Source organism: Petromyzon marinus, chromosome 37 (genome assembly GCF_048934315.1).
Source record: "Petromyzon marinus isolate PM22_M1 ecotype Great Lakes invasive population chromosome 37, UKy_Petmar_22M1.pri1.0, whole genome shotgun sequence".
Lineage (NCBI taxonomy): Eukaryota > Metazoa > Chordata > Hyperoartia > Petromyzontiformes > Petromyzontidae > Petromyzon > Petromyzon marinus.
This window is the reverse complement of record NC_133703.1, coordinates 23697832-23725080: the sequence shown is the minus strand read 5'-3', so window position 1 is coordinate 23725080 and position 27249 is coordinate 23697832. Positions and strand designations below refer to the sequence as shown.

Genomic DNA, 27249 nt, shown 5'->3' with positions numbered 1-27249 from the left:
ACAACTGCTCTGAGTCGTTCGTCAGCCACGTCATTGGCGCGAGATTGACGCGAATATCTGTTGTTGGTGAATGTCGTGCCTCTGGTGGCTGTGGGGATCATGTGAACACATTACAAACAACGTGCACGATTGGAAACATTACATTAGATGCACATATCGTGAGCGTAAGAATGTGTTTCAATTGGTGAAAATGACACGTGGTTACAATCCCTGGCGGCCAGTGCTGCTAAACACCGCGCCCTCATGAAATATCCAAGTGGTAAGACCATTGCATAAGAAACAGTGATACACGTTTTGTGTATCGCGAACTTGCATTTGATTTTACAACTGAGGATTGCTGCTTTGTGCCCCTATCAGATGGTCCTTGTAGTGTAGCTTGCCACGGGTCCATTATCAATAAGTGCCTTGTCCTCAGAGGCATGGATTTGTCAAGGATTCTCCTATTTTTGTGTGTGCATGTCAGACGACTTGTTTACGTGCAGTGTCCCAAAGCACCCTCGTATGCGAGCGTCGTGACCAAAATCCGCCAATAAAATCGGCCTGCTGAGTGTCGGATCTCCTCTGGGCGACCGGGGCAGCAGCTTCTCGTAATAACCCTGGTCTGCAGAGCTTTGCGAACATCAACTGAACTTTACATCACACCCTGGACATGAGGCTGCCCTCTGTATTGCAGCTGTGCCACGGTGTCGATTTTACAGCAACAAACGAAATTTTAAAAAAGTCTAAATTTACGTTAATATTTCCCGCCCGTAAGCAATGGGAAAATCAACTTAGTGACAATTTTACCGGAGTGCGATTTACGCTCATTGAACCATGCCTTCAATCCGCCGATGTCAAAGCGAGGACCCGCGCAAACTGCCACGTGCCAGCTGTCGTAAGAGGAGCTAGTCCCTTCGCATGCAGGGAGGGAACGGGTGCGCGCGTGAACTTAATCGTCGAGTACACTTCAGAAGCGGAACGGCCTCCTTTGAATCGTCACCGGAGTAAATCTCAAAAGTTATTTTTTTTAACAAGTCACTAGTAAGTGACAGAATAAGGGAGAGAAATTCATCCTGTGCGAGCGTCGATTTTGCGCGGCACTGTTGCACACGCCTCGGAAATACGTCGTGTTAAAATCGCGCACACGCGTTGTGGGAGATGGACGGCCACAGACGGCGGTGCCGCCACGGCCCCCCCCCACTACCCCCCACCGACCGCGCGCGTTTATTTGCCATTTGGAGTCACGTAAAAGTACGGGCCTCCCGCGTCAGCGTGCGTGTCCAGGCCAGTGTGATCGATGATATACGGAGAAAGGGGCAAGCGTGTGACTGACCATCTAGGTATGAGCTAGAAATTAACCAACCTCGTCCACCCCGTACCTTCGTACGACCAAGGAGCATAAACCATCGTGCGACCGCCGGTTATTATCGCAGCAGCGGCATTTGGCCAACCATCGAACAAAGGTGGTCACTGCATCGCGCTCTTTCAGATGCGCTTCTGCAGCCGTCTGGAACGCTCCTCCTTCCGATATTAGGAAGCCACTGTAGATATGCACTTTTAAATTACCTAAATCGAAAACTCTTTTTCTGTTCAGTTTGTTGTCCTTTCCCCGCACCTCCGATTAGCACGGTTGGCTATGTACGGTGCGAAAGAAGTTCAACATACATACGTACATGATGGCAGGACGAGTGGCACTTGAATGCTTTGTCCCTTCAATAGTTGTGAGAAAGGTGGTCCCTTCTGCTTTATTATTCCTTGGTGTGCTCATTGTCCGATTGATTAGATAAATAAATCCAGAACACTATGTTAAACTCCATCCAGTTAACAAACGTTGGATGTAAATTTATCGTTTCTGGTCGGTGCCAAATGGCTTTAACAGTATTACATTTCTCTGAAAGCTTTTTGTGGCTTGCATCATCCTGAAGTGCAATTTGCATACATTAGTAGTGTCATTCCGTATGTTAATTTTTACAATTTCCATCATCACCATCATAATTTTGACTCCAAACTGCATATTACCGCTATATGCAATATTACATATAAACACATCTTACACATTAACGGTTGCATAATAAGTCAATTCTTTATTATTTATTTCCCAGAGCACAAACGGTATTTAGCTTAAACAAAACTGTATATTTAGTTGCTCAACGCCTCAGTGGAATGTTTGAAAGTACTTTTGTTTCGATTTATGGGAAGCTTTTTGAATCTCACCAGTCTTCATCGATAATGCTCTAACAATTGCAATGATTGGTCACTCAATTGGTATGAAAGTCTATCTATATGTCGTTTGCAATTGAGTAATTTTATTGTTCATTTTTTACAAACATATCTTAATTTCATATATTATATATTTTATATTTGTTCTTAAAGTATTTAAATTGAATCTCTTTACGTGCTTTCATTTTACGTATCCAGCAGCCAATTATCGCTGCACAGCTGTCGGGTTCCACAACTCGCAGGAAGTCAGCAGTGGTCATCCACGGAAGGCAAGAGCCTCGCTGGGAATGTGGAATTTCCACCCCTGACTGGAGCTGCGCACAGGAGATGAACTCCGATGTTTGAGCAGGGAGTTAACGTTGACTTTATCAGGAAATATTACAGCCGCCCATCTGATAAGCTGGCGTGTCACATTTCCTGTATAAGTCGGTCTCTCCTCGTACATGTATTAATTCATTATTTCATTATTTACACATGAAACCCCTACAGCTGCTTTATCAAAATGATGATACGTATGTAGGATAAAGGTGCAGCCCTGCAATTGCTTGTTCACGCCACTCCTAGCAGAAGAGCCTCCACTAGAGACGACTCTAGGGCCCTGTGTACGCTTACACGCTGGCCAGACGTCTTGGAAGAGGTGAGAGTATCCACACTGTACCCCACACGCAACGTGCACATCAACTAACTTTGCTGAACCCAGGTAATCGCTGGCTGGAGGTGGAACCTCTGGCGACCTGTGGATTGAAACCAGCGCCTTCTCGAGGTCCGGTGGGCTGACCATTAGACCATGAAAGCATCTACTGGTTGAGGATGTTTGAGAATTTTATTTTTATTTCACTAGCGGGAAGTACCCGGCGTTGCCCGGGCGAAAAAGACACACACACACACACATCAACTTACACACACACAGACATCGAGCCAAACACACAAACACATCGACTTCCACACACACATGGACTCAAACACACAGACATCTACTTACACACACACATGGAGTTACACAAACACATTGACTCACACACACACACACATAGACTTACACACACACATCGACTTACACACACATACATAGTCACACACACATCGACCTACACACACATATGGACTTACACACACACACATGAACTTACACACACACATGGATCCACGTACACACATCGACTTACACACACACACATCGACTTACACACATCGACGCAGACACGCACATCGACTCACACGCGCATATGTACTTAGACACACATTATTGTAAAAATTACTAACTTAATTTTAAAATATTAGTTGTCTACACACACACCACGCACACACATTGACTGACACACACACACATCGAATCACACACACATGGACTTACACACACACATGGACCCACGCACACACATCAACTCTCACACACACATCGACTCACACACATCGCAGACACGCACATCGACTCACACATGTGTGCATAGTTCTATGTGCATGTGAGTCTATGTACAGTGAGGGAAAAAAGTTTTTGATCCCCTGCTGATTTTGTACGTTTGCCCACTGACAAAGAAAAGATCAGTCTATAAATTTAATGGTAGGTTTATTTGAACAGTGAGAGACAGAATAGCAACAACAAAAAATCCAGAAAAACGCATGTGAAATATGTTATGAATTGATTTGCATTTTAATGAGGGAAATAAGTATTTGACCCCTCTGCAAAACATGACTAAGTACTTGGTGGCAAAACCCTTGTTGGCAATCACAGAGGTCAGACGTTTCTTGTAGTTGGCCACCAGGTTTGCACACATCTCAGGAGGGATTTTGTCCCACTCCTCTTTGCAGATCTTCTGCAAGTCATTAAGGTTTCGAGGCTGACGTTTGGCAACTCGAACCTTCAGCTCCCTCCACAGATTTTCTATGGGATTAAGGTCTGGAGACTGGCTAGGCCACTCCAGGACCTTAATGTGCTTCTTCTTGAGCCACTCCTTTGTTGCCTTAGTGTGTGTGTGATTCGACTTAAACACATACCGCACACACACACATGGACATACACAAAAAACAGCGACTGTCACACAACAACAACAACAACCGCCATTCGCCACTAAGTGGCGGTGACATCACCACGACGCTTGTGCCAGGCCATGTGCACCTTGAGGCCACATGGAGTGTCGAACGCCCGCTGGCAGGAGGTCACGGGGCAGACCCAAGTGCCACGGGTCGACTGACTGAGATGACTGGCTGATGCACCACCTGTGCCCCCTACTGTGCCAACCTGCTGTGCTTTAGCCACCCGGCACTCCGCTCGTTGTTGTGAGCGTCGCTCCTCCGCCCTCCGTTGTTGTTGGAGGGCGACTACCTCTAACTGCCCAGTAGCGTCCTTCACGAGCCTCCTCCACAGAGGCCGATCTTAACACCGCTGGTACCAGTCATCGGCAAGTCCACTCAGCTCCACGTCCTCCTGTACGACATCACTCCATCTTTTCTCTAGCCCGTGCCGCACACGTTTAGCCCCCTCGATCCGGCCGAACAAAAGCTGTTTCGGCATGCAGTGGCTGGGCATGCGGGCTACATGACCCAGCTGTCACACACACACATTGACTCGCACACACATTGATGCACACACACACGGACTCGCACAAACACAACGCACACACATATATGGACTCACACGCACACATGGACGTACACACGCACACTCTCACTTTTATATAGACTAAATAAGTTTGTAAATAATCGTTTTCTATGTACGTGACTTTAGCGAAAGAAGCAAGGGAGAGGGAAAATGCACGCGTGTATAATAAGTCATTAATTAGGAGCGACTGTGAGGGTGTTCTCCATTTTGGTGCAAACATTTGCCGCGAGCAAGATCGGCAAATTAATGAAAGTCAACGAATGCAAAATGAACCTAACTCACCTGTAACTATGAGCAGAAGCGCACCAATGAAGCGTAATTGACATAACGTCACTGCTAAACCCCCCTACTGAGGGGGCAAGTGTAAATATGATAGAGTGAAGATGTAAATTTCGATTTAAAGCTTTCGTGACTGCAAGGATTCATCCTCTTTGGTTCTTTCGGTAAAGTAATGTAGAATGAGAATAAAATAATAAAATAACACAATAAAATTCTCACGACGTTTCGGCCACAACGCAAGCGGCCGTCTTCAGGTGAAAGGAACAGACCTTCCACTTCAGCACCACGGACAACTACGAGCCCCGTTCAGACGGACGAGTCCATCCATGGTCGGAGCGGAGGAGGAAGGAGGGGAGAAACAGCTGCGAGGCGCTGTTATACTCCATGTTATAAACCATACCATTAACCGTGGTGTGAGAGGTATTAAGAGTCAAGATGTTTTAAACCATTTCGGTTCTTAATTAATTGTATTTACGAGGACCTTCAGACCGCAGCTCTTTCGCTGGCACTGACGCTTATTACCTCTCACACCACGGTTAATGGTATGGTTTATAACATGGAGTATAACAGCGCCTCGCAACTGTTTCTCCGCTCCTTCCTCCTCCGCTCCGACCATGGATGGACTCGTCCGTCTGAACGGGGCTCGTAGCTGTCCGTGGTGCTGAAGTGGAAGGTCTGTTCCTTTCACCTGAAGACGGCCGCTTGCGTTGTGGCCGAAACGTCGTGAGAATTTTATTGTGTTATTTTATTATTTTATTCTCATTCTACGTGACTTTACCGAAAGAACCAAAGAAGAAAAAGTGAAGATGTAATTGAGTATATTTATTGGTTTGCCCCTGTGCAGTAAGTGATATTATGTGGCTGCTTATCAGGGACGTGCGTGCGGTGAGGGGAGGCAGGGGAGGCAGAGCCTCACCTGTCATACTCCAATGAAAATAGCTGTTACGAAAAGTAAAAAAAAAGAATAATCAAATAAAATAAATATTAAACATTTTCAACTGATCTGTGTTATAAATGTAACTAGGTTGTTGGGGGGTGCCTATGGCGCCCCCGCACAACCACAGCCTGCGGCACCCCCCAACAACCACAGCCTGCAGCACCCCCCAACAACCACAGCGTGCGGCACCCCCCAACAACCACAGCGTGCGGCACCCCCCAACAACCACAGCCTGCGGCACCCCCCAACAACCACAGCCTGCGGCACCCCCCAACAACCACAGCCTGCGGCACCCCCCAACAATTACAGCGTGCGGCACCCCCCAACAACCACAGCGTGCAGCACCTTCCAACAACCACAGCGTGCGGCATCCCCCAACAACCACAGCCTGCGGCACCCCCAACAACCACAGCCTGCGGCACCCCCCAACAACCACAGCCTGCGGCACCCCCCAACAACCACAGCGTGCGGCACCCCCCAACAACCACAGCGTGCGGCACCTTCCAACAACCACAGCCTGCGGCACCCCCCAACAACCACAGCGTGCAGCACCTTCCAACAACCACAGCATGCGGCACCCCCCAACAACCACAGCCTGCGGCACCCCCCAACAACCACAGCCTACGGCACCCCCCAACAACCACAGCGTGCAGCACCTTCCAACAACCACAGCGTGCGGCGGCCCCCAACAGACTGGTCAAGTCAATCCTTACGATCCGCTCGCACAGCGTGCGGTGGGCCCTCATCCAGCAGTGGATTTAAGCACCAAAAAAACTCGAGTACTAATGTACGGACAGAGCACAGCTCTCCCTCAGGGCAGCAGTGGACAGAGCATGACTTTCCCTCAAGCCGGCAGTGGAGAGCACGGGGCTCCATCAGGGCAGCAGTGGACGGAGCACGGCTCTCCCTCAGGGCAGCAGTGGAGAGAGCACGGCTCTGCCTCAAGGTAGCAGCGGAGAGAGCGCATCTGGCTCCCTCACGGCAGCAGTGGAGACAGCGCGGCTCTCCCTCAAGCCAGCAGTGGAGAGCACGGGCATCCCTCAGGGCAGCAGTGGATGGAGCACGCCTCTGCCTCAGCGCAGCAGTGGAGAGAGCGCGACTCTCCCTCAGGGCAGCAGCGGAGAGAGTCCGTCTGGCTCCCTCACGGTGTGAGTGAGCTGTGTGTATGAGTGAGCTGTGTGTATGAGTGAGCCGTGTGTGAGTGGATCGACCGTCAGCTTTCCATGGCTGCGTCTCCGGCGCTGAACACGAAGTGGGCAGCTCGCGGTCACGTGACGCACTTCAACCAATCCGGGGGCGTTAATCACAGTCACAGAATGACAGAAGGACAGATCTGGGCTATTATATGTCTATTTCTATACGATTCCAATCATTTTTATATCAAAATCGCCAAATTTGCGGAGCTCTGCTGCAACTACAGGAAGAGACGAGAGGTGAGGCAGCGACGAGCTCAGCCTCCCCTCTGATTGTGCAACCCCTCAGTAACTTGATGGATACTCTACTCTTTGGTTCTTTCGGTAAAGTCTAAGTTTTCTTGTGGTTGTTGTTGTTTGACTTGCATCCCACTGGGATTTTTTTGCACACAGCATTGGTGTACGGTGCTTTTTTCAGGAATATTTTGCTGTTTTTTTTCATGGATTTTCTGTTTGCACAGTCACATAGTCAATTTAAGATGTTTTTCTTTATTAGACCTCCTTTGCCAGGACCAAAATGTAATAATAGGGTTTTCTCCCTTTTTTCTGGCAACAAAACTGAAACCTTTTTTTACAAGGATTCATGTCTGCATTAACCACAATACCTGCAGTCAAAATGCAAACAAAAAACATACTATGATAATATATGCATTGTCCTTGAAACTGATTGGTCCACACCAAGGGACGGCTTTCTTTTGAGCCTCGACCCAATTGTTTTTTGTTGACCCAATTGGGTCGAGGCTCAAAAGAAAGCCGTCCCTTGGTGTGGACCAATCAGTTTCAAGGACAATGCATATATTATCAGAGTATGTTTTTGTTTGCATTTTGACTGCAGGTATTGTGGTTAATGCAGACATGAATCCTTGTAAAAAGGTTTCAGTTTTGTTGCCAGAAAAAAGGGGGAAAACCCTATTATTATATTATGTTTTTCTTGTTCGTGTTTTTGGTTTTTGTTTGTTGTGGTTGCACCCGATTCAAGGGCCGAATGGCTCACAGGGCTATACCAAAATAAATCAACTGAAACTTTCGGTAAAGTCACGTAGGTATAAAATAAAATAACTGGATGGAGTGCGGACAGTAAGTCCGTGCCTGTTACTATCTCTCAGTATATCACCAATGTAATGTTTGTAGACCCCTTCATTTCATGTCCTCGCCTTCCATACTCCAGGTAACTTATTTCACGTATGTGTTTTAAGATATTTAGGCTCGCTGGTCTCGTCACGAAACTGCAATGAAAAAGCACCATGGGAGGCAGCTATCACATCTGCCTCACTGAGGGGGACGTGTCTAACACGCCCCCCTCAGTGAGGACACGCCCCCTCCGTGAGGCCACGCCCCCTCCATGAGGTCACGCCCCCCTCAGTGTGTGAATCTGACACTGACCAGTGTCTCCCCAGGCATTGACCTCACCGCACGTCACTGCTGCTTATGCCTCAAGAGTACAGAAAAAGGCTATTCATCAACATTGGTTCATCCCTGTCATTAAATCTTACCTATAAAAGGCGATTTGTAATGAGTAAACAGTCATAGTAATACATGTTTGAAGGGAGCTGTGAATCTGTTTGTTTTACCTTACGCAGTGTCCACACGAAAGATAATTCCCACCTCACCCCCACCGAACGCGTGTGTGAGTTGGTAGGGTCGAGCACGCGCTATGTAATAAATAAATTAACAAAAACAGAACTAAATCGCTAATTAAACTACTTTAAAGGTGACGGGCGGAATAGCGCTGGCTCAGCACGGGCTTATGGCGTGGTACCTGGCTCCTTTTTTATACGTGAACCCCACGGTTTTGCCAGCCAAATCCTTCACAAGTTTCGGCCACACACACACACAGACAAAAAATGCCTTTTATAGGTAAGATGTGGAAAATCTCTGTGAGACATCAACTTTATATACTGTACTTGGTAACCTTGTTTTTTATTTGTCTGGCGGCTCACTGTATTTAAACCCAAGGTCTCAGCTTCCCTGATCTTAAATGGGCATTGGCGCTCTGTGCTACCCAGCCGTGCGTTTCGATTGCCTGGTTTGTCACATGGCCTCCGCTGTCTGCAAGCCCGAACAATTCGAAACGTTGTCAACTTGACACTGTGAGTGCTGCTAGTGAGACGTGAGTGCAAAAGTGAATGGCAAACGTGAAATTAACTTCACACCACGGCCGTCTGTGGCGTTAACCATGTAATAAGCAAAGCTGGTAGTAGATAGAGATCATTAACATTGCATGCGTGGCTGGGCACTGAAGCATGGTTACTGGAATTAAAATAGTGAGCACAAAGAGGCACCGGACAGCCAGCACGCAAGCAGGCCGCGCGTGTATTGTGCGCAATGTGTCGGATTAGGCCTGCGTGCGCCGCTGCCATCAAGGTGTATTTGAGCCCTGCCTTCAACCTTTAACCCGTTCGCGTCCTCCGTTGTTGCAATTTTCCTAACTGCCACGTTTAATAAAGCAGTGCGGGGACGTTTCCAAGCATAGCGAGGTGGCCCTGTGTAACCAATTCCTTCTGGGCGCGTGCGCGTGCGTTTTGCAGCTGGTTTTTTTGTGCATTAACAATACCATGTCATTTTCGTGACGCAGATCGCACTTGCAAATGAGACTCTATCCTGGTCTCTTGAGTTCTCACCTGCCTATAAGCAAATCCAACTTGCGACCTTATCCACTGTGATGGACGAGCCGTGCACCAAACGGTTAAGGCTTCATTCCAGTTTAATCAAGTTGCCTCACGAGGGCTCTAATCCGAGTCATTGGAGCCACAAAACAGTGCTGTAATTTCCAGAGGAAGGAGTGAAAATGGTGCTTCCGTTACTACATCGCTCAGAGATTATTCATCCTTGTGATAGTGGCACGGTTGCGTTTTGACAGCTGCTGTGCTCATAGATTGAAGCCGCAGGTAATTTAAGAAAATGGGGAGCGTCGGATATCACCTGTTCCTCCCAGGATCAAGGCTCGTGCTGGGCTGCACCTTAGCTGCGTGGCACTTTAAAGCTCAAGGCAAAACAAGCGCAGGTCTCTGCAGTGTGCACCAGCTTCCTCGATGGCTTTGAGCCATTGTCAGCAGAAGGGTTAATGTGGTTGAGATGCATTGAAGGGAATTTCCCAGCCTCATTCGCAGCCCTCCTACTAGAAGTTTACAACCCTTGCCTCCAGCATTTATGTAAAAGTTGAGATGAACGAGCAAAGGAGTTGTTTTGCCACCTCTGGCTGTGAATTTTTCCTGCTGGCTTTTGAAATATATATTGAATCTTGTAATGGATGAATTCTACACCAAAGGTTGCTATTTAGTTTGTCTGGATGCATAGCTAGGATTGTTAGTTAACTGGCTGTTTTGTGCAGCATGTTCCGAGTGTGATGCTACATGTTAAAGGCTGGAACTTGTGCCCTTGATGCTCTAATGTGCTGCTTTTGCAGTTGAGCTGCCCTACTTGTTGAAATGTGTATTATATATGATGGGTCTGATGATTCACCCATCTTGCACTTCATTGAATTGCCATGATTCGATTAAAGAACGTATACCTCTTTTAACATTGTGGCAGAAGTTAACAGCCTCTAGCGACTGAAGAAATTACATTAACTCTTTACGTACAATGTATACAAATTGAAAAACATTGATTTTTGCACACGAAATTTGATAAATGTATTTGGAGCTGAGGAATCGATATTATTACTTGAAAGAAATCATCACTGTACCACACACCTGTTATTTTAAACTGAAGACAGGATTACACGTCTTTTTTATATATACTCTCATAAAACCTCAGTGGACTTAAATCACATTTTCATTAACTTGTAAGAATGTATGCTGTTGCATTTTGCTCAAAGTGCAGCCGGAAGCTGTCATGACATTTTCACCGTTGACTGGCGTGTTTGTAGTTGACGACATTAATCAAGTCATAAATTACGTCTCATGATATGTACATACATTTGACTTATGTCTGGGTTGAGTGCAGGGGTTTCCGGGCCTCACACAGTTGTGCAGAACTTCTGCAAGCGTGTTCACGGTAGGATACGTACGGTGCGAAAGAAGTTCAACATAATGCGTACGTTTGACCCTTGCAAGCACACTCTCCGGTTCAAACAGGAACGATTGAAATCGTTGCAAATGTCGTTTTTGTCGAGGCCAGAATCGAACCCACGTTTCACGGCACTCGCATTAGCAATGATAAATGTCTCTGCCCGGGAGACTCTTCTTGAGAAACGATTGACGCCTTGAAGGCACACATCCGTTCAGCTTTATTTACGGTTTGGCCACAGGGCATTGTTCTTATGAATACGGTTCCCAAAAAATTACTGCTCTAATGCAAGGGTCAGTCACGAACCACAACAAGAAGAACCTTTTTTTCGAATTCGGAAAAAACCCCAATAATGAAGAGCCGCAATGCATGTAGTGGATACGAGACTGTGGTTGTCCATAATAAACGTGACGAAGCAGCAGTCCTCATAAAGCCACCCCATGCGGGGGCTCCGGAGCCGCAGGTTGCCTACCCCGGGTCTAATGCAACACAAAGATCGTACAGGGATATATATATATGCATGTTATTTATAACCAGGCGATAGCCCACTGAGACAGATCTCTTGCAATGGAGACCTGGGATGCATGCAAAACAGTGCAATAAAACATGTCTCAGAATAGAATATATTACAACGCAAGCTTAGACATTTACAAACTATTAACATTCTTATCAATAAAATAATGAACGCTAATACTGTGCATATCAAAATGTAAATACACAACATTGATTGGCTTGACATTTACCACAAATTACAACTCTCCATTGATCCTTTATTATTATTTTGTCAGTAGCAGCCCTTTCAGTCAGTCGAAATATGGAGGGCTTTAAACTTTTGCTCTCAGTAATACATTTGCAATTATGCTCATACATTGTTGATTACGTTTGTAGTAAAGGAGGACCCCCAACCTTTAGCGCTGTAAACTGAGTGGGATGCTGCTGTGGTTTAACGGGCAGCACACAGGACTTGTAATCCAGAGGTCACTGATTCAATAACCCGGCGCACCAATTAAAACAATGGTCAAGTTCATTAATTCCCCTCGCCTTTGTCTAACCAGCAGTATAAATGGGTAAACCACAGTTCGTTAATCAGTCGGTCGCTTGTGGTTGATTAAACTATGGGGCACAGAATGTCTAGCCGACGTAAGAGATTAAACTATGGTGCACAGAATGCTTAGCCGACGAAAGAGATTAACCTATGGGGCACAGAATGCCTAGCCGACAAAACTGAAACTGCAGTTCAATTTTCACCATTTGGATGTTTGGTCAATTCTAGGTGCATACATTTTTTTAGCCATGAAAGGAAACCAGAGGACACACATTCCAAACAGGCAGAGAGAACTTCACGCAAAGTTATGGATTAAACTCAGGCCCTTCTTGCTGTGATGCACACTTTTTACTGCTGTGCTACCCTGTTGCTTCTGTGATTGACAAAATCATTCACAAACATGGGTGTATAAATCTGGTTCTTTCAGTGCGGTCATCGTTGCCCTGGGACAGGGGAGGATCTTTTTTCATTGTCGTGCCATCGGCTCTGACTTAACCTCCGGTACAAGTGCTGGCTCAGTGCCAGGACACCCGCTCCATTAAGCATATTCAAAATCCTCGCCACCTCCATAAATTGTCATTTTAATAGCACGCTAATTAAACTAACGTCTAACCCATTGCTGCGTTAAGTTGTGAATTTCAGGGGTGGATATGGAGCATTTTTTTTGCGAAATCAGCAGTTGCACTTTTGGTGTGCGCAATTAGATTCACAATATCAGGGGATGAGTACGATTGTAGTTCTTGGTGTTGGGTGTGGTCGCTCTTCAGAGCGAGCAGGGGTTGACGTTCCGCATAGAGATTATCATGTGAACCGAATGCCATTCTGTGGCTGTGACCTATTTAGATGGATTTTTGTCTTTCACTCAATTGTATTCAAAACGCTCTATTGGCGTTATCTCTTGAGACACAGTATCCATTGTCTCAGAGAACATGGCACCATCGGCCTGTGTTCGAGAAGAGTCGTGGAGAGTAGATATCACAAAACCAATTCTAGATTTGAAGCTTTCGTGACTGCAAGGATCCATACTCTTTGGTTCTATTCGGTAAAGTCACGTAGGTAAAAAAAAAAAAATAACAAAAATCACGACGTTTCGGCCACAACACAAGTGGCCTTCATCAGGTGAAGGGACCGTGCTGTCATGAGGACAGCGTTGTAGTGAAAACAGCCAATCCCAGGTCGCGTCCTTTAAGCTGTGTGGGAAGAAGCAAAACGCTTGACAAAGGAATTAGCATAAAAATGAGCACGATGTACGTAGGAGGTGCATGGGCTATGATGGACCAGGAGCGGGTGGGGACCATGATGGACCAGCAGCGGGGGGGGGGGGGTAGTAGAGTGAGTGAGTGGAGTGAGTGAGTGGAGTGAGTGAGTGGAGTGAGTGAGTGGAGTGAGTGGAGTGAGTGAGTGGAGTGAGTGGAGTGAGCGAGTGGAGTCAGTGAGTGGAGTGAGTGGAGTGAGTGGGGTGAGTGAGTGGGGTGAGTGAGTGAAGTGAGTGAGTGGAGTGAGTGGAGTGAGTGGGTGGAGTGAGTGTGAGTGGAGTGAGTGTGAGTGGAGTGAGTGAGTGGAGTGAGTGGCGTGAGTGAGTGGAGTGAGTGAGTGGAGTGAGCGAGTGGAGTGAGTGAGTGGAGTGAGTGAGTGGAGTGAGTGAGTGGAGTGAGTGGGGTGAGTGAGTGGAGTGAGTGGAGTGAGTGAGTGGAGTGAGTGGGTGGAGTGAGTGAGTGAGTGGAGTGAGTGAGTGGAGTGAGTGAGTGGAGTGAGTGGGGTGAGTGAGTGGAGTGAGTGAGTGGAGTGAGTGAGTGGAGTGAGTGAGTGGAGTGAGTGAGTGAGTGGAGTGAGTGTGAGTGGAGTGAGTGAGTGGAGTGAGTGGAGTGAGCGAGTGGAGTGAGTGAGTGGAGTGAGTGAGTGGAGTGAGTGGGGTGAGTGAGTGGAGTGAGTGAGTGGAGTGAGTGAGTGGAGTGAGTGAGTGGAGTGAGTGAGTGGAGTGAGTGAGTGAGTGGAGTGAGTGGAGTGAGTGAGTGGAGTGAGTGGGGTGAGTGAGTGGGGTGAGTGAGTGGGGTGAGTGAGTGGAGTGAGTGAGTGGAGTGAGTGAGTGGAGTGAGTGGGGTGAGTGAGTGGAGAGAGTGAGTGGAGTGAGTGAGTGGAGTGAGTGAGTGGAGTGAGTGGGGTGAGTGAGTGGAGTGAGTGAGTGGAGTGAGTGAGTGAGTGGAGTGAGTGGGTGGAGTGAGTGAGTGGAGTGAGTGAGTGGAGTGAGTGAGTGGAGTGAGTGGGGTGAGTGAGTGGGGTGAGTGAGTGGAGTGAGTGAGTGGAGTGAGTGAGTGGAGTGAGTGAGTGGAGTGAAACCACTTCTGGGATTCCTCCAAAGCGATCTCGTTTGTGCATGTTCTCACATACCCTGCTACATATTATTTTTTTAATTTCTCAGAACTGGAATTTCTCCAAATTAAGTGAGATACCATTTTTGATAGCGTTTTTTGTGCAGTCCTTTTCCATACATAGAATATCACAATTGCAAGATGCTCATGAATAAATAGTTGGTGGAGCCTGGAAGGATGAAGTACATGACCATTGCTAGTATTGTTACGAATACATGATTGTGGTAGAGGCATTATTGTAGCTAGAAAATGCATTTAAAAAGTTTCAGCTTTTCAAAATGTTTTTGGTATTTTGCCATTCTGGCAAAGAAAGCAAACCCAATCCTCTAAGTGTCTCAGTTTCCTGGCTGTCGCTGGCAGACTTTGCAATACAATACATGTGTCTTGTCCGGCATCTCGCAGTTTTTAGGCATTTAAGTGTTGCTTTTCAACTTAAAAATGTCACAACAAACACATGCTGCATCTATGTGCCCTTCGTTTGATGTTCATGCATTTCCAGCCTCTAACCGTTTCAGATTGGGTGGGTTCACCTTAGGGTTGAGAGGGTTCACCTTAGGGTTGGGAGGGTTCCCCTTAGAGTTGGGAGAGTTCACCTTCAGGTTGGGCGGGTTCACCTTAGGGTTGAGAGGGTTCACCTTAGGGTTGGGAGGGTTCACCTTAGAGTTGGGAGAGTTCACTTTCAGGTTGGGCGGGTTCACCTTAGGGTTGAGAGGGTTCACCTTAGGGTTGGGAGGGTTCACCTTCCGGTTGGGAGGGTTCACCTTAGGGTTGGGCGGGTTCACTTTAGAGTTGGGAGAGTTCACCTTCAGGTTGGGTGGGTTCATCTTAGGGTTGAGAGGGTTCACCTTAGGGTTGGGAGGGTTCACCTTAGGGTTGGGCGGGTTCACCTTAGGGTTGGGAGGGTTCACCTTAGGGTTGGGAGGGTTCACCTTAGGGTTGGGCGGGTTCACCTTAGGGTTGGGAGGGTTCACCTTAGGGTTGGGAGGGTTCACCTTAAGGTTGAGAGGGTTCACCTTAGGGTTGAGAGGATACACCTTAACCCCATTGCACTCAGCTCTGATGATCTAGGCAGTGAATTGTGTCATTAATTAATGATTTCTTGCCACTTTCTTCGCCGCATCCGCCATTTATCAGTGCAGCCATAGTCTGACAGACGTTTATCATTCCTTCTAAATGTTACTGCAACTGACCCAAGAGGATGTAGTCATGGAAATCATCTAATGTGGAGGAGGGAAGGGTTAAAGTTATTACCTTTTCAATGAATCTTGGAATGAGAGCACATTTATTAATATCACCTGGTGTGTATGTGTTTGTGTATGCATGTTCGTATATGCCTGTGAATATTAATAGTTGCGTGCTCGTGAGTGTTTGTGTTTGCATGCACATTTGTGTGTCTGCAATATATGTATGCGTGCATGCATGCGTGTATATGTGTGTGCATATGTTTGTATGTGCATGTATGCGTACACATGCATGTGTTTTTTGATTTAAAGCTTTCGTGACTGCAGGGATTCATGATTGATTGCTTGTGTTGCAGTCGAAACGTCGTGAGAATTGTATTGTTTTATATTTTTATTATTTTATTGTTTCCTTTCTACGTGACTTTACCGAAAGAACCAAGAATACACATGCATATGTATTTATATATTTATATGTGTGTGTGTATGGTCGTGTAGCGGTTAGCATGCAGTGCTCATGGCCAATACCAGTGACGATGATCTCAGCCTTACATGAGTACCTGGTACAGTGTGTAAACATCGCCACTCGGGAGACAAAGGCAGCCTCGTGCGCCGTGCCGGCCTTAATAGGTGCTCACGAACAGAATTTTTTGTCTGTGTTGTGTGTGTGTTGTGTGTGCAAGTGGATATACATTGTAAAAAAATTTGAAACCAAAATAAATAACACTGCGGTTTGCCTCCAAGGAAATGAAGGTGCTACCACATGCGCAATCTTTCATAGAATCAAAAAAATTGTATTATTAGATCGTCCAAAGCTTTTTGTAAAACTAAAATGCAGTGGCAGTTAAGTGTATATATTCACTGAAATTTGAATGCAGAATGTACAATGAAATATATATTGCTCTTAGCACGACTGATAGCTCTGTTTTTTGTTACATTTAACACTGAAATGACTTGAAGACATGATCAATTAATCAATCCGTGAATCTAATCCTTGTCCTTTTGTTAGCGTTTTGAGAGCACATTGAGACGCATGATCTGTTGTCGCTGCTACATCGTAGAGCTAAAACATTGCACTCACAGTTCAAAGAATTTGTTGAAATCAAGTAAATCATCTATCATTTTATATCGTGTTGAATGTAGCAGTCTCTGGTGGCTGGAGGGAGGCAAATGTACAGCTTGAAACCTACACAAACGAACATCAATTCTTAGATAGGCAATTCGACGCTTGTATCGTTTAGTTCAATAATCATTGCCAACCTATAGCTCTGTGCATTGCCGCACCCCGACCCCATGTTTTAGGTTAGATCGCGTAAATATAAATGTGTCGTGAACCCACCACCACCACCACCTGACGCAGCCAATTAGTAAGGTTTGTCAGGTGAACAAAACGTTCCAATTAGTTATTCCTCCAGCACACCGATTGTGTGTTGGAGAATAAACCCACGACATTAACATTTCGAGTATGACATTTTGCTGGTGATTACAGCCAGTTTCATCAGGCGATTTTGCCGGAATTGTGAATAAATCTTCCTGCTTCTGGTCTTCAATAGAGCAAGGTAATGTCATCACTGTGTGCCTCTCAGCCGCGAAGTACAGAGGGGGGTTAATGTAACCGTATGCATATACGGCTGGTGGTGGGTTAACGACACATTTATATTTTTGTGATTAAACCAAAAAACCTTTGTTATGAATAATACTGGTCGCGAAAGCCTCCTCTGTTAAATGTCTTAATAGTGCCACAGGTGTTGTGGTGCCGGGCTTTGGACTACGCACTTTGGAGACACCAGCTTTCAGGGAGTTGAAGCGTCTATTGTTAGTAGGCAGTGCAGAAAATAGGTTTAAGCCGTATCTTTTATTCATAGGCTTTCACGACCAATATTATGATTCACAAGTTTTTTTTTTCCGGAGGGCGAGGGGGGAGTTGGGTCGTGGATGAGGGAAGTATTTTCGCTGGAGATCAGAGCTCCTGTGAACAGCATGACAATGCTGTATGTCATCTCCAGTGAGGCGGCCTTACCCCGTGTTAATGTTTGTGAGATCGCTCTCCAACAATAGCACCGGTAGCGCTGCTGATGCACTGATTTATTTGGCACATTTGATTCCTGTGACACTTATTAATACGCATTGTTGGGTGGAGAAGGGTTTACGCCACGCATTTTTACACAACCCAAAGAACATCGTTTTCAACATTAAGCCATATCTGTTGGAACTTTGAGTGTTACTGTCTCATCTATGATTGATTTCTCCACCATTTACCAGAAACTGCTTAAAAATACTTGAAACTCTTGGGTGGGTTTCTGAATATAATTTTTAAACTAAAAAAACCCTTTATGATGGCAAGTGATTTTCACATTTAATATTTTGGTTATGTCAGTGAGACAAAGTCTTTAATTATGAGTATAAGTAATAGGTGTTTTAATTGTCTGCCTTATAACAGACGGTGACTCTTTGTAATCATGTTCCAATGAACTTCTCGGCCAGCTATAGGAATAAAACTGTCAACTCCTGGCCAAATGACTGCCATGAGTGCATTAAGGTTTTGAACACCTCACTGGCAAGAAAGAAGTTGATAAACGCATTTTATCTGATGGATTAATATTGCACGATCAATAATGAATGTATCTGTACAGTGAACCTTGTAAGAGACGAGAACAGGTTGGAATGCTTCTGGAAGAATTAACTTAAGAATGAAAAGCATCATTGCCAACGTGCCTGAAGTTTAACACTTGTAATGATATGTTATTCCATCAGGCCATTCCGTTGCGTGGGGTTTCCCGGCATGAGATCAGTCGCGCGTTTTGAATTAAATATGGGGAAAAGGACAAAAGAGGGAAATCAAAGCAACGTTATTTTTTTTATTTTTGCTTGGCTTGGCAGCACCGTTTTGTCTAATCTCAGTGTGTGTCATGCAGCAATCCTCTTTGTCTAGCTCTGAGATGATGGTTCGACTTGTTTCGATAATAGGTTGGGGCGTCTTGACATTTAAGGCAAAAGCTGCAAGTTAAATCAGTATTAAAACATTGCACGTTGCGCCATCATTATCATCATCTTTTCACTGTTCATAGCTTGCCATGGTTATATTGTTGTCCATGCTGTGCACAGTTATAATGTGCCGTTACATTTAAACTGATATTTAATGCATACTGCAGTTTTGTCGACAGCATTCGATTTTTATTTGAAGGCTTTTGCAAAACATTAATGGGAATGCGTATTGTATGAGATTGGCTAAATGTTCAGCGTGTACATTTCAAACCTTTAAACGAGTTTCACTATTTTTCCACTTGATAAAATGTTTAGGTTTTTTCCTGTTACGCATGTTCAATGACATGAAGTAGATATTGGCACATCCTCACATGAATTATTTTATACTGTGACCAACGCATATAAACCTGTGCCTTTTTATGGCAGCGTGCCTAGAATAAAAAAATAAATTATATAATCGAGTGCATTTCTACATTTCAAGTCCATTTTTTTAATACCCTCGGTTATTCAATGAGGGCACTAAAATGCACTCTGTGCATTGTTGTGGCTGTTGGTGCCATTCAATCAGCCTGCTCATTAATATTCCGAACTATGAACGGATTTAAAATTTGCCAGTTTGTTTTTATTCCAGTTCATGATTCCTGAAAGAAAAAAAATTCAAAGTGTCGCCCAGCTCAAACGAGCATTTTCTGATGCTCAACTCTTTCTGTGGACCTGAGCCACTGCTAGAAATGCAATATGCCTGTGGCAAATTCAAGCCCTTCATTAGAACAAACTAATGAACTCATTAACACGAATGCACTAGAATATCTTCACGATCTTGTCAAGCAGTATAAACCATTACACAAACTCCGGTCATCCTCGCAGCAGCGGCTTTTGGCTGGCCATCGAACAAAGACGGTCACCGCATCACGCGCTTTCAGATGCGCTTCTGCGGCCGTCTGGAACGCTCTTCCTTCCGATATTAGGAAGCTACTGGAACTTACCATTTATAAATCTAGATTTAAAACGAATTTATTTATAAATACTGTCTGTTTAGTTTGTTGTCCTTTCCCCACATCTCTGATTAGCACGGTTGTCTACGTATGGTACGAAAGAAGTTAATCATACATACATACATGCAACTGCTGAATTCGCACAAAGTGGTCATAATTTATATTAATCCCAGAGGTATAAAATACCTATGCAGCCCACCTGACAGAAATTTAACTCTCAACCTTAAATTTAAAACATTGAAACTCACACCTGGCTTTACACTCGTACTCGGTGACTCAGATATTAAACTTCTATTGCAAGTTCACCCACTCCGACCGTTTGCCTGCTTCATAAGCATGTGCACTCGTGTCTGTGTTGGCCACCCAGTTATGTACTACGTGGCACAAGCTCTGGCACGCAGTGTATGATGTGTTTTACGTGGCTGGCTTAGCGCACCGTTAACCAATCCCCAAAGCATCTGTTCCATTGAACTGCCCGGAAATCTCATCTGTCCGTCAAGGTTTTGTCAGGTTTTTGCGGAGAGGGAGTTGTGTTCTTCACCACCCGTTCCTCACTAACAGGCGCTCATTACGGCCAATCTGCCCACTCACCTTTGTGCTTCATGGACGTTCATTTGCAGACCTCCCGAGTGGCTTCAGAGGAACTCGCGAGAGAGAGTGGTGATGCCGGCATTATGAAATCGTCAAATAGCTGTGGGAACATTTCTTAGATGTTATGCAAGGCAAGCTCGGAGAGTAGGTGGAGGGAGGCACAGATGGCGGATGAGCAAGAGGTTTCTCTAGTAAGTGTAAATTATTTAAAATCCCACCCTGATTTATTTTATTAGACGGAGGTGTTTTTTAAAGACTTTTATGCTCATTTCACAAAAGCTTTTCCTTCATCATCGCCTCCAGACGTGATCAATCCACTGCTGGATGAAGACCTCCCCAAGCCACCTGGACTTTCTTATTGGTGCATTTATTTCATGAAAATAATTAACAGAATTGAATATGCATATACAGTATGCATCTTTACAAACTTGTGTTTTTTTATTACATTTCTCATTCTTATCATTTTTTACTATTTCTCACGTTTGTGGTTATATCTTAATATGGTTGCTCAACTACAAGTCAACCTTTGAAGGGTGACAGTCCCTCGTTGTTCTGTGGGTTTAGGCATTCGGGCCCCTATGGAGGAGGCCGTTAATATGTTTCTGACAATGTAAGAAGGCTTGGATAGTGTTGAATATTTTATCACGAGTGAGAATTCATCGGGTTCAGGGTAGAAATAAAGAATCCTGATAAAATAATTGATTGCACAGTTGGGTTAAAGCATTTCTTCTTTTGAATTTGTATCATATATTTTGTATGCTTTCCCACATTTGATTCACGTCATGAGACGAATCCATGCACAAATAAGGCAGACAACTGCGGTGCTCCGTGTGTCACGGAAGGGACAATGGAAGATATTTTTTCGGAGGACTTCTTCCAAAAAGTCGTTCAAGTCGCCTTCTAATCCTTTACACAGTTCGGAGCGCACACTCCCAGACACTCTTGCAATGACATTGTCGCACAACAATCAAGCCAATATTTTTTAATCCTCAGAGCTGGAATTTATCGGAATTAGGTCATCACCTAGCAGCTGCGCATGAACCGATTTTAATCGCTGCCGTCTCCTCGGCAGACATCCTGCAGGCTGCGTTCTTTTTTCATGGCTGCCACTCCATTACTGTTGTTCACCATCGGCCATCATCGTTGCAGAGTGTAAGTTCATCGTTTTCTTGTACAGTCATTGGCGACTGGATGGAGACTATCAATTGTCAGTGCTTTAAACCCGGTTCAATCACAGGTGGCTACCATCTTTGTAACCCAGGATGTCAGCAGTTGCTGGCTCCGTGCTGTGACCTCTCAACCACCTCACCCCACCGCAGCGAATGATCATTAGCGCTGTGTATTAGATGTGACACACCAAATCTCCAGCATAGAGAGGTGTATATGTTCAATTAGATTATTGTGATAGCTTTGTTCGCCTCAAGCATACTTGTTGTTTATGTTCAGTGGAGGACAGCTCCAGCCATTAAATTCAGTGTAACTTCACTGAGAGACTGTTTGCTTTTGCGTATCTATCAAGCCAACCAATTTAAATTGTCTTCGCATATGACCGTGTACCGTTCTCTTGAAAGCTGCTTTAAGTTAATTGCACATGTATTCATTCTACTCACTATCTGGCCTGCTTGCTTAAATGACCCTGCAAGTTTCTCTGCCTGCCTGCCAGTGCACGTGCTCTCTGTCTCTCTCTCTGCACATGTTCACATGTTTGCATGTTTTCCCAGCTGTATGTCATGCTACCTACCTGTAGCTAAATGGTTTCTTTTTTTTTGCTGGAGTTGTTTGAAGACATGTTTAAAGCCTGTTGGCAGTAGTCTTTGCGTTCCATTTTACTACAACACCTCCTTCTTGTGCACTCATGTGTGTGTGCTTGCGTGGCCACGTAAAACATTAGCAGGAAGTGATATCTCAGTATTGCCTCCTAGGTCAACCTGGTACGGTGTGAAACATCAGCATTGGCAAGACAACAGTAGCTGGACTTTGTTCTGGCCACATCGCCACCTCGTGTGCCTTGCTGCTCACGGACAGCACTTAACCTGATTGTGTATCATGATGTATGGGTGATCTATGTGTGTGTGAGCTTATTTAAACATTATAAAACAATTTGGATTCAAATTGGATCCAAATGTAACCACATCTTCAGGGCCTCTCCACATCATGCCAGTCATACGGGGGTTGTTGGACCATACTGGTCAGTGTGAGTTGCTAAATGATGGTGGGGTGGTCTCTGCGCCCCCTCCTCCCCCTTGACTTCCACTTCATATATCACTCACCACTGATCTTAGCCATGGTCAGGAATCAAACTCAGGTCGCCGTGTATGGCTATGTGGGTACAGTGGAGCCATTAGCACAATGGAGCTCTCGACTACGAGATCCCAGCAAAGGTCTTGGGGGACCGCGGTGCAAGGAATATGGCCGGGCTTCCAGACGTACTGCCGCTAATGATGCGTGAATGATTGCAAAGATGTGCTCGGGCTCAGTTGTCCGAGTGGGTGTGAGCTGATAATGTTTACGGTCAAATTAAATAAACCAAACCGCAACTTTTATTCTTAATTAGTTTTGTGCATTTGATGTATTGCCATATCTCTTCGTACATAAGCTCAGAACGGCTTGAATTTTTTTATGAAGGATACGACAATGGTGCCCTGCTTTGTAAACGTATTGGTTGATTCATGTTTTTTTTTTAAATAACGTTGATAGTTTTCATTGTACGCCTTTTGGCGTCTTCTGGTCAAACACCAGTAGAGGCTCTAAGAAAAGCCGTCTCGGGTGTAGACCAATCAAATTCAAGGACAGTGCATATTATTATCAGAGTTGTCTCTTTTGTTTGCATTTTGACTGCTTGTGTTGTGGTTATTGCAAACATGATGCTTTGAATAAAGGTGTCAGTTTTTGTGCCAGTTAAAAGGGTAAAACCTATTTATATAAGTTTCCATTGTTATTTGTGATGATGGGTGGGGAGCGGTGGTGCAGTGGTGAGCACATTGCGCTTATGACGCCAGCTCGCTGAGATGAATTCGTGGCGACAGTCACAGCAGCTCATGTCAGCGGAGAGTTATATCTGATCCAGTGGCTCCTCCCCCTCCCCTCGTCACCGGCCTACACTGACCAGTGTGGTGAAGTATGGTTAAGCAAACTGCTATGACCACCACAGCTTTATAAATCTTTCATCCAGCAATGTTTTTTTTTATAACAATTGGTTTTACTGGCAATGAAACAGCTGTGCCAAGATGTTAAAGCACCATGCAAGTATGCACAAGTACTGTGCGTGGCTAATGCAGACAGGACTCCTTGAATAAGGATTCTGTTTGGTGTTTTGACATCTTGACACAACTGGTTTATTTCCAGAAAGGGTCAAACCGATTGTTATATTTTAATACTGGCAAGAAAGGTCCCATATTATAGCAATGTTTTTACAAAGTGCTATAAAATTTTATTATTTGAATTATGTATTGATGACGACAATGTGATGGCATCTTTAGAGGTGTTGATAGCTGCGTAATATGGATGTTGGTGGTGATGAAAATTACTGTCACGCAAGCAAATTACGTCGTGCATTCGTTTAATAATGTAAACATTGTAAGTAGTGTATTGCTTTAAAGCTTTCGTGACTGCAGGGATTCATATTCTAGGTTCTTTCGGTAAAGTCACGTAGAAGGGAAACAATAAAATAATAAAAATATGAAACAATAAAATTCTCAGGACGTTTCGACTGCAACACAAGCAATCATCATCAGGTGTGAAAACCACAGCAAGAAAATTTGGAACAAAGTGGCTTTTTTAACGTTAGCACCACGGAGAGCGATTTGGCAGTTATTCAGATGGACGAGTCCATCTATGTTCGGAAATGAGGAGGGGGAAGACGAAAATAATGGATGCTGTCTGAAAGCCACCGTAAGCGTGAACAATCAACACATTACATAAAATCCGTGATCTGGTTCCGTCTGAAAAAGATGTGATTCCAGACATACAGTACCCTGGCGTCTACAAACTAAGTTGCCTCTGTGGTAGTAGTTACATTGGAGAAACCAAACGACACGTCTCGGACCGCATTCGTGAACACAAAGCAGACCTAAAACACGGTAGGACCAACACCTCGGCTGTGGCAGATCACTGTTATAATTCAGTAGGCTCACATGACATTGACTTCTCCAAGACAGGTTCTTTGCAAGCCATCTGGCTACCATGAAAGATTCGTTCATGAGGCTATCCACATATACAAACACAGAGACAATTTCAATCGAGAAGATGGATTCTAGTTTAGCAATCATTTGAAGGATTTGATAAACCATTTCGGGTCTTAATTGATTGTTCACGCTTGACCGCATCCATCCTTTTCGTCTCCCCCCTCCTCTTTTCCGAACATAGATGGAATCGTCCATCTGAATAACTGCCAAACCACTCTCCATGGTGCTAACGTTAAAAAAACCCGCCACTTTTTTCAAATGTTCTTGCTGTGGTTTTCACACCTTATGATGATTGCTTGTTTGCAGTCGAAACGTCGTGAGAATTTTATTGTTTTATATTTTTATTATTTTATTGTTTCCCTTCTACGTGACTTTACCGAAAGAACCAAAAATATAGTGTATTGCTATCTAAATTATACAAACAATGGTCTTTAGATCAAATTATTTTGAGCTGCGCAATTATAGTGGTGGGTGAGATTCTGCGAGTGTGTATCACTCTCCACTCTCGCTACATGTTCTGGTGCTCTGGTTAGCCCACTGGCAGTTTAAACAATGGTGCAAGTCTTTTACCCCCCACCCCTGCTGTCCACCTAACTATTAGGAAGCCACTGTAGCTATGCACTGTTAAATCTAGATTGAAAACCAATTTCTTTAAAACTGCTTTTTGTGTTTAGTTTATTGTCCTTCCCCTGCAGCTCCGATTAGTACGGTGCGAAAGAAGTTGAACACAGATATGTTTAAATGGGTTTGCCACGTGTAGTCCATCGGCAGCTCACGTGTGGTGGTGAGGGTAAAGTGGGGGTAACTCCCATCCCTTCCAAGACTTGTCGGCACAAACACCATCCAGAGAAACTCTCGAGATCTCCTGCGTGCTCGTAGAGGCAGGCCCGTCCGCTAGCAGTTGCAGTGAGCAAGCAATTACAAGGCGGCACCTTTACCGCTGGTAATTCATGGAGCTCCTTGTATCGCCGGCACAAAGATAAATATAAAGATCCCCTGGATAGCCTCAATACACGAGGGGTGGGTGGCCAACACCACGCCCGGCCGCCTTGGTCTCACTAGTGGCGATGTTTACACACCGCATCCGTTACTCAATTGAGGCTGAGTCGACCTCGGGGAGGCCCAGGACCGGTTCAACTAATTGTCACTGCTGTTGGTGGCAGTGAGCAGCAATTGAACTCGGGTTGCCGGGTTCGGACCGCAGCGCGGTAACCACTACACTACCGCTCCGCACACACGAGTACACACGTGCACACAGACGCACGTACACACGCGCACACATGCACGCGCATGCACTACGGCGCGTGGCAACACCAGCCCATCACGCACACGCGCCACTTTGACCCTTACCCGCCGTGCCGGGGGAAATCGGCAAACCTAATCATGCTAAAAACGACCGCCCGCATGCGTTTATTTGATGTGCTCTGCCCTCCATGTAAATTTGCACAGCCTAGTTGGGGGGGTGGGCAGGGCGGATGATGGCATGAGGTTTGGCATGGGGGAGTCAGCGGACAGCTCTGACACCTCCTAAAACAAGAAAAAAACAAAGCCCAAAGTGGCTTTGTCCAATTAATGTCGCTCTGTTCAACCAAACGTGTTTGCCTCAGCCCGGTTCAGTGTGTTTAACCCTGCACTGCTTGCAGGGACAAGTAAAACAATATCAAATCCTGCAGCTCTGTGCTTGTACTTGCTCTGTTGGCGTGTTCAATCTGGTGGGATGGGAGCAGGTTCTGGCTCTGTAGAACGCTGGGTCACTTAGAAGGAAAATGTGCCGGCTCTTATTGCACAGCCTTTGCGTTGAATTGAATGCTTGTGTTGTATATTTTCAGCGTTAGTGGATGGTGCAAGATATGCCTGTGGGTAAAATGAAGAAGAGTTAATGACTGCCTAATTAGAGGATTTTACTGAATTCGCTGTGTGTGTGTTGTTTTCACAACAGGCAGCCTTTCTCCTCCTCCTGGGCCCATTCACCTTTTTCAACGTGCAAAAGACAAAGTACCTGCAGATCCTCACGACGCTAATGAGGTGGATAGGTAAGCATCGGCTACCTGTGTCGGCACGACACATTCTGGATATTTAAAACGTGTTTTTATTCGTGCGCTTAATTCTTGGCCCTCTGTTGTGTGAGGACTGTCTGTGAGTGCATCCAGGGTTTTAATGTGGAAATGTAACAAAAGCATCAGATAATCCAGTCCACCAACTCGGGGCTAAATAACTTTTATCTCTAGTCCGCTGTAAAGGATATTAGTTTAATTCTTGACATCTTTTACATTGCTTTGTTATTGTATTATCAAGAAGAAGAGCAGCATTTGGTGTATCTTTCACTGCTTTGTAGTTGTAATGATTAAACATTTAACAGAAAGGCAAAAGGTCATATTTTAGTTTTTGATTTAAAACTTTCGTGACTGCAGGAATTCATATTCTTTGGTTCTTTCGTAAAAGTCACGTAGGTAGAAAAAATAAAAATAAAATAATAAAAGTGAGCGTACTGGCAGTCTATAATGGAGACTGTCGCGGTCGACCGCTTGTGTTGCGATCGAAACGTCGTAGTTTTTGTGTTTTTTTACTGAAAGAACCAGAATAAGTCTACATTATAAACTGCCAATACGCTCACTCAGGTTCAGTTTAATAACCATTGCTACAGTCTACATTATAGACTGCCAATACGCTCACCAGCTTAAAATCCA

The 27249-nt window shown here is 45.0% G+C and overlaps 1 protein-coding gene across 5 annotated transcripts in view; it reads left to right on the top strand.

Moving 5' to 3' along the window:
- The window catches only part of SLC38A12 (solute carrier family 38 member 12), a 307038-nt gene that overhangs the window by 147386 nt on the left and 132403 nt on the right, over positions 1-27249 (top strand). For all 5 annotated transcript variants that reach the window (XM_032967021.2, XM_032967023.2, XM_032967019.2 and 2 more), the window contains exon 9: positions 26502-26595. In XM_032967021.2, the coding sequence (XP_032822912.1) occupies positions 26502-26595 (94 nt within the window). The remainder of the gene's footprint in view (positions 1-26501; positions 26596-27249) is intronic.